Source organism: Plectropomus leopardus, chromosome 6 (genome assembly GCF_008729295.1).
Source record: "Plectropomus leopardus isolate mb chromosome 6, YSFRI_Pleo_2.0, whole genome shotgun sequence".
NCBI lineage: Eukaryota > Metazoa > Chordata > Actinopteri > Perciformes > Serranidae > Plectropomus > Plectropomus leopardus.
In genome coordinates, this window is record NC_056468.1 from 7,148,588 (window position 1) to 7,165,854 (window position 17,267).

Below are 17,267 nucleotides of genomic sequence, written 5' to 3' on the forward strand. Positions count from 1 at the left end.
GCTGCCTTCGCGGACTGCTTTCCTGGTTACGGAACTCCTGCCTGCCCTCGACTATCCCTGTGCTCAACCGACGACGATCGCTCACCACCACGTGTTGTCGGCTCGACACGCTACGGGGCTTCCTGCTCTCCAGCTGCAGCAACTGCGAGGTTCGTGTCTTCTCCTCGTGGGATTCCCAGAGACTGTGTTTGGGCTCTCAGCCTGAAGAATGAACTTTCCGCACCACTGACTTTGAGCAGACTTGACTATTATTGTGTTGGTTTTAATAAAGTTTATTACCAACCGTCATCGAGCATTTACTCACTGCATTTGGGTCCACTACACACCCGTTTCAGTACAATCTGGCCAGTCATGGACCCAGCAGACTCCACTGCTCTGCAGTCCCGCCTAGCCCGTGTGGAGGGGATGCTTCAGCAACACGAGGCTCAGCTCACCTCCAACGCGGCGGAGGCTCGTCAGTCCGCCTCAGCTCTCGAACGGGCGCTAACCTTGTTAGCCAACCAGGTCCAACAGATGGCTACATCGTTAACCCAGCACGCCGTTCCAGCTCAGAGTCCTGCTCCTACTTCAACGCGCCTCCCCCCAGCATGGCATCAGAACCGCGTGTGGGGGCACCAGAACGCTATGCCGGGGATTCGGAGGGCTGTAATCCCTTCATCACCAACTGCTCGATTCTGTTTGCCCTGCAGCCCCACACATTCGCGCCACGGAAGGAGCTCGAGTCGCCTTCGCCATCAACCACCTCACGGGTAGAGCACGCCTGTGGGGAACGGCGGAGTGGGAGAGAGGCACGCCAGCCTGTGCTTCGTTTCAGGCGTTTCCTGAGGAGCTGCACAAGGTTTTTGGTCCCGTCTCCGTGGGTCCCGATGCCACAGGGGGGCTGCTGAATCAACGGCAGGGAGATCGGACAGTTGCAGATTTCGCCATTGGGTTCAGAACCCAAGCTCGGCAGAGCGATTGGAATTCGGCCACTCAGTGCGACGCCTTCCTCAACGGTCTAGCCCCGTATATTAAAGACGAACTGGTGTCGTTCGATCTACCTCATTCTCTGGATGGACTCATTGAGATTACCATGAGGTTGGACAAACGCATTCAGGCGAGGAGAAAAGAGCGACGCCAAGAGGGAGGGGCTCATCATGTTCCGGTTCGCCAGCCGGGTTCTCCGGTGGTTCCCGGTCTGCCTCCCGTTTCTGCTCCAGGGGGTTCTGAGCCCATGCATGTGGGTCATACCCGGTTGTCTCCTGAGGAGCGGGAAAGACGACGACGGGGAAACCTCTGCCTTTACTGTGGTCAGGGCGGCCATTTTGTCTCCAAATGCCCGGTAAAAGGGAGGGCTCAGCAGTAGAGAGGGGCATCCTGCTGAGCCGTTCCCAGAACTCTGCCCCTAACCCTCGTCCTTTGTTCCACGTCCAGCTCCTGCTGAATGAGGGTTCCCACACCCTCGCTACCTTCGTTGACTCTGGGGCCGACGTAAACCTCATCGATAAGGAACTCGCCCGTCAGCTGGGGATTGAGCAGGTCCCTCTTCCTCGTTCCATGCCGGCTCGTGCTCTAGATGGACATCTCCTGGGGACAGTAACTCATCAGACCGTCCCCCTCTCCATGCTCCTGGCAGGTGAACACCACGAGACCATTCAGTTTCACATACTGGATTCTCCCAATGTACCGCTGATCCTTGGATATCCGTGGCTGCGACGCCACAACCCCCACATAGACTGGGCCACGGATCGGTTCTGGCATGGAGTCCTTCCTGCCAGCAGATATGCCTCCAACAGAAGGTCACGCCCACACCGTCTGCTAGCTCCAGTCCCTCTCCAGACCTCTCCGGGGTGCCCTCTGATTACCACGATTTTTGGGAGGTTTTCAACAAGTCTAGAGCCACCTCTCTACCACTCATCCACCGTATGATTGTGTCATCGATCTCCTGCCTGGGTCTGTTCCTCCCAAGGGTCGTCTCTACTCGCTGTCTGCACCTGAGAGGGAGGCCATGGATACCTACATCTCCGAGTCCTTGGCTTCCGGTATCATTCGACCCTCCTCGTCGCCTGCTGGGGCTGGATTTTTCTTCGTAGGCAAGAACGACGGTTCACTCAGACCCTGTATAGACTATAGGGGTCTGAATGAAATCACGGTTAAGAACCGTTACCCTCTCCCCCTCATCGCTTCGGCCTTCGAACTGTTGCAGGGGTCCACTATTTTCACCAAGCTGGATCTCCGCAATGCTTATCACCTGGTCCGTATCCGGAAGGGGGATGAGTGGAAGACGGCGTTCAACACTCCCACAGGACACTATGAATATCTGGTGATGCCATTTGGGCTCACTAATGCTCCAGCCGTTTTCCAAGCCCTGATAAACGATGTTCTCAGAGACATGCTGAACAAGTTTGTATTCGTCTATCTTGACGATATTCTGATTTTTTCCCGGTCCAAACAAGAGCACGTCCATCATGTTCAGACGGTCCTGCAGCGCCTTCTGGAAAACTCTCTGTTTGTAAAGGCTGAAAAATGTGAGTTCCACGCCACTTCTGTCACCTTCCTGGGTTACATCATCAGCCACAACCACATGGAGATGGACCCCACCAAAGTGTCCGCAGTGTCCTCCTGGCCTGTACCTGACTCCCGCAAGCAGCTGCAGCGGTTCCTGGGGTTCGCCAACTTTTACAGACATTTCATTCGAGGCTACAGCACGGTAGCTGTTCCTCTCACTGCCCTCACCTCCTCCAAGACCCAGTTCCGCTGGACCACGGCTGCAGAGAAGGCCTTTCAACACCTGAAAGAACGCTTCAGCTCAGCCCCCATCTTACTCATACCTGACCCGGACAGGCAGTTCGTGGTGGAGGTAGACGCCTCTGATGTGGGGGTAGGGGCTGTGCTCTCCCAACGCTCGGCGGAAGATGGCAAGTTGCACCCCTGTGCCTTCTTCTCCCGACGTCTGTCCCCAGCGGAAACGAACTATGATATTGGGAATCGGGAACTGCTAGCAGTTAAACTAGCATTGGAAGAGTGGCGGCACTGGCTGGAGGGCACCAGGGATCCCTTCCTCGTCTGGACTGATCATAAGAACCTCGAGTACATCCGTTCTGCCAAAAGAGTGTGATCTCTCGCCAGGCCCGGTGGGCCCTCTTCTTCGCCAGATTCCACTTCACGCTCTCCTATCGTCCCGGTTCCCGCAATATCAAGCCCGATGCCTTGTCCAGACAGTTTCTGATGGGGGAGGAGGACTCCCCTCGCTCGGACAATATTCTTCCCGCCTCCCGTCTTCTGGCCGCCTTCACATGGGAGATCGAGGAGCGGATCAAGACCGCACTGGAGGACCAGCCGGGGCCCAGCTCTTGTCCACAGGACCGCCTGTTCGTCCCACAGGAATTCCAGTCGGAGGTGCTGCAGTGGGCTCATAACTCTCCCGACTCACCTGTCATCCGGGGATAGCTCGGACCAAGGAGGTCCTACAGCGGCGGTTCTGGTGGGCTACCCTGGACGAGGACACCAGAGACTTTGTGAATGCTTGTCCCATCTGCAACCAAAATAAGACCCCTCGACAAGCCCCTGCCGGTCTCCTAAGACCACTCCCTGTGCCTCATCGTCCGTGGTCCCATATATCCCTGGACTTTGTTACTGGTCTGCCACTGTCAGTTGGTAACACTACCATCCTGACGGTGGTAGACCGATTTAGTAAAATGGCACATTTTGTGCCCCTGCCAAAACTCCCCTCCACCAAAGAGACTGCTGGCCTGTTGCTGGACCACGTATTCAGACTCCACGGACTCCCTACCGATGTGGTGTCTGATCGTGGACCCCAGTTCACGTCGGCATTCTGGAGGGAGTTTTGCCGCCTCCTGGGAGCGTCCACCAGTCTGTCCTCTGGTTACCATCCCCAATCCAACGGCCAAGCTGAAAGGATGAACCAGGAGATGGAGACGGCTCTCCGATGCATGGCCTCCACTCATCCCTGCCTCCTGGTCCTCGCAACTCATGTGGGTGGAATATGCACACAACCCCTGGTCAGCTCTGCCACAGGACTCTCCTCATTTCAGTGTGCTTACGGCTTCCAGCCCCCTCTGTTTCCCGAACAGGAGAAGGACACTGCGTACCCGTCGGTGGAAGCTTTCATCCGGCGCTGCCGCCAAACCTGGTCACAGGCCAGAACTGCTCTGCTGCGAGCCACTGGTCAATATGCTACTGCTGCCAACCGCCACCGTTCCCAAGCTCCCTCCTACCGGATGGGACAGAAGGTGTGGCTCTCTACCAGGGATCTCCCCCTTCGAGTGGACTCCCGGAAATTGGCCCCCAAATTTGTGGGCCCCTTCCCCATCGACCGCATCATCAATCCGACGGCAGTTCAGCTCCGGTTGCCCCACTCGATGCGGATCCATCCTACGTTCCACGTTTCTAGGATCAAGCCGGTCAGAGAAAGTCCTCTCCAGCCTGTCTCCCAGCCGCCTCCACCCCCCCGGATCATCGATGGGGCCCCGGCGTACACCGTACGTCGCCTGCTCCGCTCACGTCGCCGTGGGAGAGGCCTACAGTGCCTGGTGGACTGGGAGGGATATGGCCCGGAGGAACGATCGTGGGTCCCGGCCCGACAGGTCCTGGATGCGCAGATGGTGGAAGAGTTTCATCGTCAGCACCCTGACCAGCCCTCCCGTGCCGCCCTGGGGCGTGGCTCTGCTCCTCGTCCTCCTCCTGATTCCGGGGCTTCTGGGGGCGTCGAGGGGGTTCCTGTGACTCCTCCAGAGGATGATTCTTCTCCCGACGGCAGTGACCTTGATTCGGACGTCTCCGAGGAGTTCTTCTGCCAGACCTTCCGACGCCGACTCTGCCTGTCCCCGACCAACTCTCCTCGCCTGACTCCTCGTGTACCTACCTGCCTTCTGTCCCTGACCACGTGCTCTGTTTCGGCGTTTCGGAATCCTGACTGCTCCACTGGTAACGCCTCCTCTGCCTGGCTTCGACAACCCTTCTGCTCTCTCCTCATCGGTGCTGCTGCCTTCGCGGACTGCTTTCCTGGTTACGGAACTCCTGCCTGCCCTCTACTATCCCTGTGCTCAACCGACGACGATCGCTCACCACGTGTTGTCGGCTCGACACGCTACGGGGCTTCCTGCTCTCCAGCTGCAGCAACTGCGAGGTTCGTGTCTTCTCCTCGTGGGATTCCCAGAGACTGTGTTTGGGCTCTCAGCCTGAAGAACGAACTTTCCGCACCACTGACTTTGAGCAGACTTGACTATTATTGTGTTGGTTTTAATAAAGTTTATTACCAACCGTCATCGAGCATCCGAGAGGTACTGCATTTGGGTCCACTACACACCCGTTTCACCATTATTTCCAGAGGTATCAACAGCCTCTCCTCTAATGTGATTTACGATATGATTTGTTGATGCGATATGAGATTCCCTAGTGCCTCAGCATTCATAAGCAGTTTTAGTGATGCAGTGTGGCATGTTCAGGTCTGATAGTGTGCGTCGTTTCTTTCACATATGTGCAATATCATGTCTCTCTATGACAAGTTCAAGTGTGTGCTGTCCATTGTGGTCTAACAACACAACTAGATCTTGTTTTTTTAGCATACCCCAGACTTTGGATCATTTTGTGATGCAAGCTCCATCTCAAAATCTCAGCAGCTACTGAAGTTAAGGAGATGTTACAGGTATTGGTCATAAACATAAACCCACAAACCCTGAAGAAAAACATGTCATTGATCCATAACTGTTTTCGTATGAGGTAAAAGGATTTACTGGAATTATTAGTTTGGGACTGTTAAAATGAATTTGTGCTTTTTGCTTATTTGCATTTTAAACTATTTGTTTTTAAAGGTGTAATGGTTATTTTGATAAGATATGTACAGTTGAGTTCAGTGATGTAAACTGATGTAGAGGAATAGCTTTTGTGTATTTTATAACATGAGCTTACACTGACTTTTGCACATTTTGCAGTGCTGTGGAGGCAGAGCTTTTTTATTGCTTTCTATTGAAGCATGGCAGTTGGAATGAGAAACTGAATGCAATATTAATTGGTCTCATTACTATGGATTTTCTTTATATGCAGATTCTGAATGCACTATTACAATGGACTCAATGTTAAGGAGAGAAAAGCTGAAAAATGGAATGGAAAGAAAAACAATGTTGTGGCTATCTTAGCTGCACTTTTTATGCTGAGTCTAAACTACTAGCAGCACAACAAAAGGCTGCAAGTCCTTTTCAATGGTAGCCACAGAAATGAAAATACAAACGGGTCTGATGCAATACAAATCAAAGTTGAGCTATCTTGAGCTTTTTTAGTGCTCCAATGACGCAGTGAAGCATCAAACATTAATATGTTCTTATTTCTTGCTATTGTACAGTATTATTACCTTTTTAGCTCATGCTGTGATAGCTTTATGTACATTTCAGTGCACAGGATGATGCAACGGTGCAGCGAAATGTGATGTTAAAATGGGGCTCAGGTGCTTTGTGGCAAGTAGATGACACACACAAGCCTGTATGGACTTAAACACATCGAGTACTTGAGCAGCACTTCATCTTTCCAATAATTTAGCACTAATAAATATATATATATATATATATATATATATATATATATATATATATATTATATATACACAAAGTCAGTCAACAAATAAATGTACTGATTGAACTATTTAAAACTAATAATAAATAATAACAAACAAATTACTATAGATATCGCACAGTCTGACTGGGTGGTATAGGTTCTATGCATGTTGCCATTCCTTGCTTACTTAACTCAGTGTAACAGCATGGACATACAACAACATGACAAATAACCTGCTGAAAGAAAAAAAAAACCCAATGCTTAGACATTAAGGCCTTCTAAAGTACATTCAAACAAGACTGAAACCCAAGTTTGTGTGTCCTGTGGTGGAGGCAGGGTTTTCCACACATTCACTTATTTGTGGTGGTCAGCCGCAACTAAATAATCCGCCACCACAGTTAAATATTTGAAACTGGACTGTTAATTAGGAACGGCATTGAAATATATACATCATTGAGTTATTTATAGACCAGTAGAGGCAGAGACAGGCAGTAGAATGTCAGGCATGTTAAAAGTTAAACTAGACCATTCATTCTGCTGGGTCTAAAACTTTGCTTTCACTTACAAACATCCTCAAACATCTCCTCTCATCAATCAATCTGATAAGATCAGCTGTGAACAAATCAACAGATCAATTATCAGCATCCAATGATTAAACAACAAATTGATATAGACCAACTTCTAATAGTGGTAAAAGTATTTTGTACTTATTTTATATGTATTTTCCAACATTTGTTTAAAGGGTTATTTTTTTTTTTTACACTTTAAGATATTCATGCCACCTGCAGTGGTGTCATCTGTGTTGTCCCTGATTAGCTACCATGGGCAAGTTTATGTGTTAAATATAAGGCCCTACCTAGAACTAAGGTTGTAATAAGTAATCCTCATTCCAAACAATAATCACATTACATGTGCACCATTAGATAACTGATCATTGTCTCTTCTTTGGGACTATAATGCAACATTATTTGGTTCATTTCTAGGTAACATTGTAAACACTCAGTTATCCCACGCCTGATACACTGAAGGTGCCAGTGAACCACCCCTCTCTGACTTCTCACCATCACTGCCTTTCTTGTGTACAGTTTTCATTTCTAACCCTCGATCTGAAAGACCTTGAGCTGAGTGGACCACCACACATCCCAAATTTACCCCACCTTTATTTACCTGTGCTGTTTCAGTCATCTTGTTGGTGTTATGGACTCTATTTCTCAGCCCCAAGACATGAGCATTTTGATTGGTGATGGCATTTCTGACATCAGTACCTCCACAAAATGCTTCAACAGTCCCATCTTTCCTGCCCCAACTGGTCATCCACTTCCACAGCTGGCACTGGATGAGACAACAGAAAGGCCTGTACTTGCACACCGCCTGAAAGCCTCTCTTAAAGTTCTCATTGAAGTAGCCGTAGATGATGGGGTTGACACTGGAGTTGGAGAAAGCCAGCCAGTGGGCAAGGGGGAAGATGTAGCTGGTCAGGAGGTCCAGCTGGTCTCTGTCCAAGCCACCATAATCAGTCATCATCATGAGGGTCCAGAGTGGCAACCACGACAGCATGAAAAGCAAAGCTACCAGGATGAGCATCTTTATCACCTTGATCTTTTTCTGGGAAATCCCTGACTGACCATCTCTTCTAGCCCTAGCCTGGACTGTAGCATTTGCCAGCTGTGGGTCTCTATTTGCAACTACAGAGGAACACAGTTTGCCTCCAATACAACCATACATCAGTGTGATGACTGTGAGCGGTACCAGGTAGATGTGAGCAAACAGAAATGTCGTGTACACTTTCCTCATCTCAGGGTTGGCAAAGTTTTCAAAGCAGATGTACAGGGGGAGTGTGTTGTTGAAATCATCATTGTACACCAAGTAGTGGAAAGGTATGTCCTCCACAGTCAGTACCATGGCAGCAGGACACATAATCGCCACAGCTAGCACCCAAATTACCACAATGGCTGCATTGGCGACGAGTAGTGTAGTCCTGGGTTGAAGAGGGAACACTATACAACGAAACCTGTAATAGATAAGTAAGGGAGAGCATAGTCATGAATTAGCTTTACAAGGTACAAGGTAGATTTATTGTCATTTTTCTTAGACATGGTTTAAGAAGAAATTAAATTAAAGTTGACCCTAAATCCTGCTACATCTTTTTGGTGTCGAAGGAGGAGTTGAGGAGTCCCACAGCCTGGGGAGAGAAGCTGCTCTGTAGTCTGGTGGTTCTGCAGCGGATACCTCTGCATCTTTTTCCAGATGGCAGCCGGGTGAACACACTGTGGCTGGGGTGACTACTGTCTTTCAGTGTCCTTTGGGCTCTTTGCAGACACCTCACTTCACTGAGGTCGCTGATGCTCTGTAGATGGGAACCAGTGATGTTCTGGGCAGTTTTAATCACCCACTGTAGAGCCTTCCTGTCCTGGGCCGTGCATGAACCAGGCCAGTTTGTGATGTTTGCAGTCAGTATGCTGTATGTTAACCAGGAGCCTTCCTAAGTTTCCGTCAGAAGTGGAGCCTTTTCTGTGCTTTTTTAACCTGGGTGGTCATGTGTGATGACCAAGATAGGTTCTCAGTGATAGTAATTTCAAGGAATCTATAGCTGTTCAGCTGCTCCACCTCTACTGATGTAGACAGGAGTGCGTGTCTTTGCCTTCTTCTTTCTAAAACCAACAATCAGCTCTTTGATTTTATTGATGTTAAGCAGTAGGTTGTTGATTTCCTCCCAGTATGAACTCTCATCACTGTTTGAAATACGGCTGATGATGGTGGTGTCATCCGCTTACTTTACAATAGAGCTTTCCTGATGTCTGGGAGTGCAGTCATGGGTGTACAGTGTGAACAGAAGGGAGCTGAGCACACAGCCCTGTGGGGCTCCGTGTTGAGCACTAATGTAGAGGAGGTGTGACTGCCAATTCAAATTCTCTTGGGTCTGCATTTGAGGAAGCCCAGTATCCAGTTGCAGAGTGTTGTACTGAAGCCCAGTGTTGGGTTTTCCAATCAGCTTCATGGGAGAGATTGGGTTGAATGCTGAGCTGAATTCAACAAACAGCATCCAGATGTAGCTGTTCTTTTTCTCCAGGTGTGTGAAGACTGAGTGAAGAGCAGTAGATATGGCGTCCTCTGTGGATCTGTTGGTTCTGAAAGAATACTGATGAGGGTCCAGGCTGGTAGGGTTGATGTCTTTAATATGCTGGAAAAACTGTTTCTCAAAGCACTTCATCAAGATGGGGGTAAGAGCCACAGGGCGGTAGTAATTCAGATAAGACACAGCAGACTTTTTAGGTACAGGCATGATGATGGCTGTCTTGAGGCAGGAGGGAACAGTCTCTTATGAGAGTGTTCAGCTCGTCTGGCAGCATCACCTCACAAATGATGGGGGCGCTCCTGCATTTGTAGCCTGTGACAGTTTGAATCACCTGCCACATACTGTATCTGCAATGCTGTTGCTGTTGAGGTCTCTCTCCAGTCTTTGCTGATGTCTCCTCTTATCCTCCTTGATGTCAGCTCTCAGTTGTGCTCTGGCGATGATGTATGCTGCCTGATCCCTGTTCCCTGACTGATAAGCAGCTTTTTTTGCTCTGAGAAGAGCCTTCACCTCACCATTCATCTAGGCTTTCTGGTTGGGGAATGATCTCACCGTCTTTAAATCATTTGCTGATAATGAAGTCACAGAAGATGCATATTCTTCAAGATTGATTTTGTTATCTTGAGTGGCAGCATCTTTGAACATCTGTGCACTCAAAACAGTCCTGTAGAGCTGCTGTGGCTTCATTTGTCCATACATCAACAGTTTTAACTGTTGATTTGACCCTTTTTATCATTTATTATTATAAATATGTCAAAAACTATTTAATGCATTGACCTGAATTTTGTGCACACATTCATGGTACCTGGTGGATAAATCCTGATGACTTGACAATTCTGATTTTGAGTGTCATGTCTCATGAACTATAGAATGGATTGCCGTGAAATTTGGTGCAGATATCCATGTGATCCTAACTATAAATTGTGATCTTTGGTGATGTCACATTTTCAATCTGTTTTGGTTTTTGACTAAATACTTGTCAGATTTAGGGGTATCTATTGGCAGAAATGGTATATAATATTCATAACTATGTTGAAATAAGTTTTAAATCTCCTGAATCTGTTGTGTTTTTGCTATCTACAAATAAGTAATTCACATATCTACATACAAACAGAGCGGGTGCTCTCCAGCAGAGTACACCATGTTGTTTCTACAGTACCCCAGAGTGGAGCAAACCAAACACTGGCTCTAGATAGGGCCATTCATGTTTTACATTTGCGTGTCAGCCACTGCATTTGTCCTACATGCTTGGCACATGAGAGAAGTTTCAGTTCTGCAACCTCACCACTTAACACCACAATTTATATACACTGTAACTTTAAGAGAAAATCCCTTGGACCCAAAAAGCGTTTTCCCAATTGCTCACGATTAGAAACAGCTGCAGAGCTATTGACAGGACACCAACTGCAAACAATGTAGATTATTGTTCTTCTTTGGTTATGAAATTTCAATCAATGGAGGTTTTATAATTGTAAACCTACCAAAGAGCACAGAAAACCTATTTTCATATATGTGACATCATCCCAATGTATAGTATATTGATTGAGTGGTTATGTAAAAGTGGGGCCAAAGGCAGAAACACTAATGCAGAAGTGCAGTAGGCTGTACAACACAGAGGAAAACCCAGAAGCTGAGAAACATTTTTGTCTTAGTGCTATGTGCAGTTTTCATTTAGGTAAGAGGAGGGCATATAGTATCCACTTCTTAGAATATATCCCATGTTGAACATGTTAACATGCTGATTTTTGCATTCAGTACAAAGCACATCTGTGCCTAAAAACAGCTTTACAGAGCCGCTAGTAGGGCTGCAAACTTTAAGACTTGTTCTTCATATTGCACTAATTGTATCTGATAGTAGATATCAAACCACATGCAGTGGTCACATGACACATCTAAGGAATTTCCATTGCCCCAAGAACTGTTGTCAGAGCAGTTTAATTGAAACTTCCCCCCACTGCTTCAAACAATAAATAATGACCTCCAATGCTGGGTAAACTTACCAATACTGTTATGGACAGATTATCCAATATTAAAATGACAGGATGACCTAAAATGAGCTAAAATAATAAAACAAAAAATCTGTACCATATTCAAAAACCATATTTCTGATAGTCATGTCTTGTGTTTCTGTTAAATTTGTCGCCTTTTTGTACTTTGTCCCATTGTATTAATAAAGGTGTCTCGCCATGATGTGCACTAACCTTTCAGCAGCTATGGCCACCAGGGTGAAGACTGATGCAGAAACAGATATTCCCTGCACAAAGCCACTCATCTTGCACACAGTGTTGGAAAAGGGCCATCCTGGTGACAAAATGACAAACGCTCGTTAGAGTAGTGATCACACCAGTGGTTGGACCTTAGACGTGATACTGTGCAGTGACTTAATAATCACTCTTTGGCAGATTTTCAGAAATCTACAAATACCAGTTTACATTTGAGTCATGCATAACTTTTTATAGAGTGACTATAATGTGGTAGGAAAGGTTTCAGGCAGTCAGCAGATATTCTTAAATGGTTGTGGAAATGTCAAGAAGACACCAAGTCTTTGAGCAGCCAGTGGAGGAACTCTGAACCAACATATGTTTTGAGTCCCAGAAATATAGCATGATGTTGTCTAGGGAGACTTGGCTTCATTGGGATATACAAAAACTGTCTGATCCAGCTGGAGGGTTTCTTTCCATTCAGGCAGATAGAACTGGATCATGAGGGAAGAGACAAGGGTGAAGCATCGGTCTGTCACTGACACTGAACTCTTGTGTCTGTCCCTAAGACTTTTTATCTTCTGAGGGAGTTCAGATACATCATTATTTGTGTGGTGTATGTTTCCCTAAATTAAAGTTCACTAGAACCTGCAATGTACACCCAGAAGTCTTATTTCAATATCTGTAAATTTGAGCTGTCCCTCCCTGATTTTAAACAATATGTTAAGTGTGATGTTAAAGACATGGTATTGGACAAATGTTATGGAAACTTCTAAAATGCTTCCACTGCTACACCAAAACATAGCACATTCTAATTGAGAGAGAGTGGGATTTAAAAGGGACTTAACTATTCAAAATGCCTACGAGGTACGGGGGGAATAATGGATAACCAAGCAGCGCCATGGCCAGGAATAAAGCCATTGTTACACTGTTGTCAAGCGCTTTCAAGAGGTGCGCCATCACTGTGTATTGGCAGTGGTGCTGAATGGCAACATCAGTCAATCCACATGGTCATCATAATGTCGATGCATCAATGGAAATAGCATAAATCAATGCATGTACAGCTTAGTATCCTTTCATGCTGAAACATTTAAATATGACTGGCAGCCTGTTTGTCAGACAAGCTTTTCCTGAACAACGAAAAAGCAAAGTGGCTTCATCAGTGTTTTCTTAGAGAAAGACTGTGTTTATGAATAAAATTATCAGATATTTATGTAATGTTTAATTTTGAAATGACAATCAGATGAGTCCCTTGAGAATGCTCCGCCCCCTCTGTGATAAGAGTTAGCTCCACCTCCTAACTCTAGTATCATCTGATACAATGATATAGTTTGTGGTAAAGATTGTAGAATTTGTGATATTTCAAAACCTCAAACAGAAATGCTAATATTAGAAGTATTTAATAATGTAATGAGACTGGCTCAACCCTGTTGAGAAATTATGTGTATTTAATGTTACAACTAAGTGTTTTACAAAGTCTGTGTTCTACATTGTTACATGTACTCTAAATGTTTGTTCTCAATTCAATCGATGTGATCTTCTCAAACTCAGACTCCATTAGGTATGAAAATCAATAAGCCAAAAGAGGCATGGCAATGCCATTAGAGCTGCATCATCATGCACAGACAAATTATTTAAGCAGACTTTAATGTTCACAGTCGATTATCTGCCAGGAGAAAGTTTCAAGGGTCTACTTTTTGATTTTCATAACACAAAGAAATTAATCAAACAAGTAATAAAGGAACATTTTGAATATATTAAGGAGATAAGTCTTAACACATAAGATAAAAAGACACAGCTCTCTGATGGTTTGATGGCATTGTGATTATGTACCAAGGTTGGATGTCTTTCATTTAACATTTGATTTTGATGAAAACATATAAAAGTTTATCAAAAAACAATTTCGGACCAAACCAAGTAAATTTGAAAATTAAACTAAAAACCCCTCACAAATAAATCCTTCAATTAACCTCAGTCACAACAGCAAGTTTTTTACGTTGTCTGCCCAAGTAGGTACTATGTACGTACAGACAACTTGATAACATAATGCTTCCTGTCACAGCTGTCACAGAAGCTTTAAAACAAAGTGTAATGTGAGGTTACTGAGAGATTTAATTTTTTAAGCTTTTTGTTTTGTTTTTATGTCCTGCACCTTTACTGTGCGGGGGTCACTCTCTGACCCCTCATCAGCATTGTTTCCAGCTGCAGCAGGCAGGGGGATAGCGATGATAAACCCTCTGTATACTGCTTGTCCAGCACCAGATAACAGCCGGACAAAATAACCAACTAGCTCGCCCACATAGTAAAAAATTTAACAGCTAAACATGAGTCAGGAAGTTCTATTCTATAATTTACAATAATGACTGCAGATTGAAATGTTTAAATTGTTACATTATCATCATTGTTATGTTACAGTGAAGTGCTAAAAGACTGTAAATTAGATTTTATCTGTTTTTTTCTGTTTTCAGTAATGTGCTACTCTTTTTAATACTTTACTGATCACATATGCTCTTGAATTTCTTTCTGTGAATTACAAATAATCAGAACTACCAGGAAGAAAGACAGTAATCTGCAAAAATTAGCATTGCAGCAGAGGCTCTGACTGTTTTTTTTTATCTGTAAAACATGTAAGAAAGACTCCCTTCTGTCCAAAGTGCACATTACGTATCCATTATTACCATGAGCAATTTAGCCGTAAGGCCTAATGTGCAGGCACCTGCTCAGAAGTGCAAGCAGGAGACTGGAGGTTGGAAAAGGCACAAGGCAAAAGAAGATTCAGCTGCAGGTCAGGGCAGGAGGCCAGTGAAAGGAGAGCAGAGATGGGCAAGTTAAGATTTGGCTGAGCGTCAGTGGTGACAGCCAACTGAAGACCTGATTGGACACTGGAGAGGTGGTCAACAGAAAATTTATCAGGGCATGGGCAGAGCTTTCTGGTTTGTGGCCTGCAGCACTGGGCAGAAGAGGCTCTAGGAGGGATTTATTTTCCCTGAAAACAGCAAGGCGAGACACAATGCAGGATGGCTAAAGGACAACATGACTCCTCAAAGTATCCTTTAAGGGCCTATATGGATCAGGATCAGCCGAGAGGCAGGCCAAGGAAGTTGCTGAGTGTTTACCAGGAGCTGCAGACCAGATTTCACTGGGCACGTTCCGTGCCCCAATTGTGACATCATTTGCGACCGTGACCTCTACTGCTTCCACCCTCCTTGGGGCATACCATAATGTAGGCAGGAGGTTAGTAATGCCTGGGTGCAGAGGAGGCATGCGGAATTAGAATAATTGTTCCTGTACAGTCAAACAATGTGGCTTTCCCATAAAGGCCACTACCACTATGCTGGCCACTAAACTGGCCCTGGCATGTTGGGTTGGACCAGCCCCTCACAATTGGTGGAACACAAACGACCAGTACTCTATGTTTGTGTTCCCCCAATAAATGTATTTCACTGTTATCCCAAACCCAATCCTTACTATTGTAGTGAAGTGTATCAATGTTTAGTCACTTTTTCCTGACTGTGGTGATCAGATCTGGCTGTGGATTGCATAATATACAAACTAAGTACATGGCACTCAAAGTCCCTATTTCATACTAACATTACTACCATTGCTACATGCTTACCGGTTTAACTACACTCTCCTCCTCCTGCCCAATGTGTCCCTCGGTTTCCCTGTCAAACACTTGCCCCTCTGCCTCCTCTTATGCCTCCTCCTCTCACTGGCCGTAGCTGTCACCAGCCTCTTCACCTTCCACCTGTTGCTGGAGCACTGCGGTCACAGAAGATGTTGAGGCAACAGCAGCTCCTCCAGCAAACATGTCTGTGATCTTGGCACATTTAGCAGCATCTGCATTGAGATTGTTACATTTTGCATGCAACTTCTCCCCCTTTATATCTTTTTCTATCTACCTCTCTCTTATATCTAGTGTCGGCTACGAATATTGTCTTACGCTGCCAATTGGTCGTTTATTTTTTTGCGTGAATGCCGCTGTCTCACTAAACATCCCGCTAAGCCCATTCAGACTTTACAACTTTATATGGAAAAATCCTGAATCGTCGAATATTTGTATGTAAGGGCCGAATCTGATTCGACTGATATAATTCTGAGTTGGGTACCCTGCCTTTTGGTGCTTTCTCACATTGTAAGGCCTTTCCATGTCCCAGTTTGTCCTGTCTTTCCTTGTACTACACTTCTCAAACACTACCTGGGAAAACCTTATAATTCCAAATATTTAGAACAAACACAATGATGTTTGTTCTAAGCAGGTATCCGTGACAAACTGCTGCATATAGTACTGTATAAAAATTTCAAATCAAGTGTCTTGTTTGTTTTGAGTCTATGTTTTTGCATGGGAAGTAAAAATCTATCACAATTTTTATTTGTCATTGTTATTTGCTATTGACATCTCACACTGACATTTAGAATAAAACATTGAATATGAAACCAATTTTATCGATAGACAGTCACATACAGCTTGTGGCACTGAACTGTTAATTGACTTGGTGGTTTTTGAGAAATGGGAGTAGAAAATAAGTAATGAAGCTTTGGTGTAGAAAGGTAAAATACAGTCCATCTAAACAAGGCAGCCTAACATGCATGCAGTAGTCATAGTTTGGTGTGACCTGCTGCACCACTGTAGCAGTTATGAGCATAGCAACTGGCTGAATGTTGACACTGTGTGTTTCTGTCTTACTAATAACTCTGAGAACAGACTTCCATGCAACATACTTGTGGCAGTAAGGAGCTATGGCAGAGGTAAGGGTAATGTATTACCTGTGATGAGGTTGTCCACCAGTGTTATTGGGATGCAGAAGATGCCCACCAGTAGGTCACTGATAGCCAGGTTGAGGATGAAGAGGTTGGTTACTGTGCGCATACGATGGTTTTCTAGTACAATCAGACACACCAGGATGTTCCCCACCATACACAGCAGGAAGATGAAGAAGTAGGCCACGATGTAGCTGGTAGCCACATAGAGAGAGTGCTGAAAGTAGGGGGAAAAGGTGATGATGGTGACGTTGGTGATGTTGGTGATGTTGGTGATGTTGGTGACGTTTGTGGCGTCAAGTAGGCTGGTGTTTATGAAAGCTCCTGTGATGGCTGATCCCTCAAACTCCATCGCTTCCCCGCTGATGTTGCCCAGTGTATCCATGCTTCCGATGAACCAACACTGCAGGGAAAATCAAAAAGTGATGATCAGAGATAATCGCGATTGCTATTTGGAACAAATATAGTCATCTTGACATGTGTCAGTGTGACAATGTGACAATGTGTAGTGTCAACTGGCTGGCCATTAAACTCCATACTACAGGCCTATTTTAACAGTACAAATTAGGGTTTTTAGTAAGCCTCGGGACCAAAACTATTACTGTGGGTCAGGCTCGCGTCGGGCTTGGACAGAAACTGTTCAGGTTCATCTAGGGTCAGACTTGATATTTAGGGTCAGA

General features: G+C 45.7%; 1 protein-coding gene across 1 annotated transcript; it reads right to left on the bottom strand.

Annotated features, from left to right (window-relative positions):
- Positions 1 to 7,548: 7,548 nt before the first annotated feature.
- npffr1l2 (neuropeptide FF receptor 1 like 2) lies at positions 7,549 to 16,980 on the bottom strand. Its single transcript, XM_042488733.1, has 3 exons — positions 16,594 to 16,980; positions 11,827 to 11,926; positions 7,549 to 8,560 (listed from the first exon to the last, which is right to left on the bottom strand). Exons 1-3 carry the CDS (start codon positions 16,970 to 16,972, stop codon positions 7,549 to 7,551), a joined length of 1,491 nt encoding a protein of 496 aa, XP_042344667.1. The 5' UTR covers positions 16,973 to 16,980.
- Positions 16,981 to 17,267: the final 287 nt, after the last annotated feature.

Coding starts and splice junctions, on each gene's coding strand:
- npffr1l2 (XM_042488733.1), bottom strand. CDS start 16,972: ATGGATACACTGGGCAACATCAGCGGGGAAGCGATGGAGTTTGAGGGA. Junction 11,927..16,593: donor GGTGGACAACCTCATCACAG/GTAATACATTAC, acceptor TTTTGTCACCAG/GATGGCCCTTTTCCAACACT. Junction 8,561..11,826: donor GTGGCCATAGCTGCTGAAAG/GTTAGTGCACAT, acceptor TATCTATTACAG/GTTTCGTTGTATAGTGTTCC.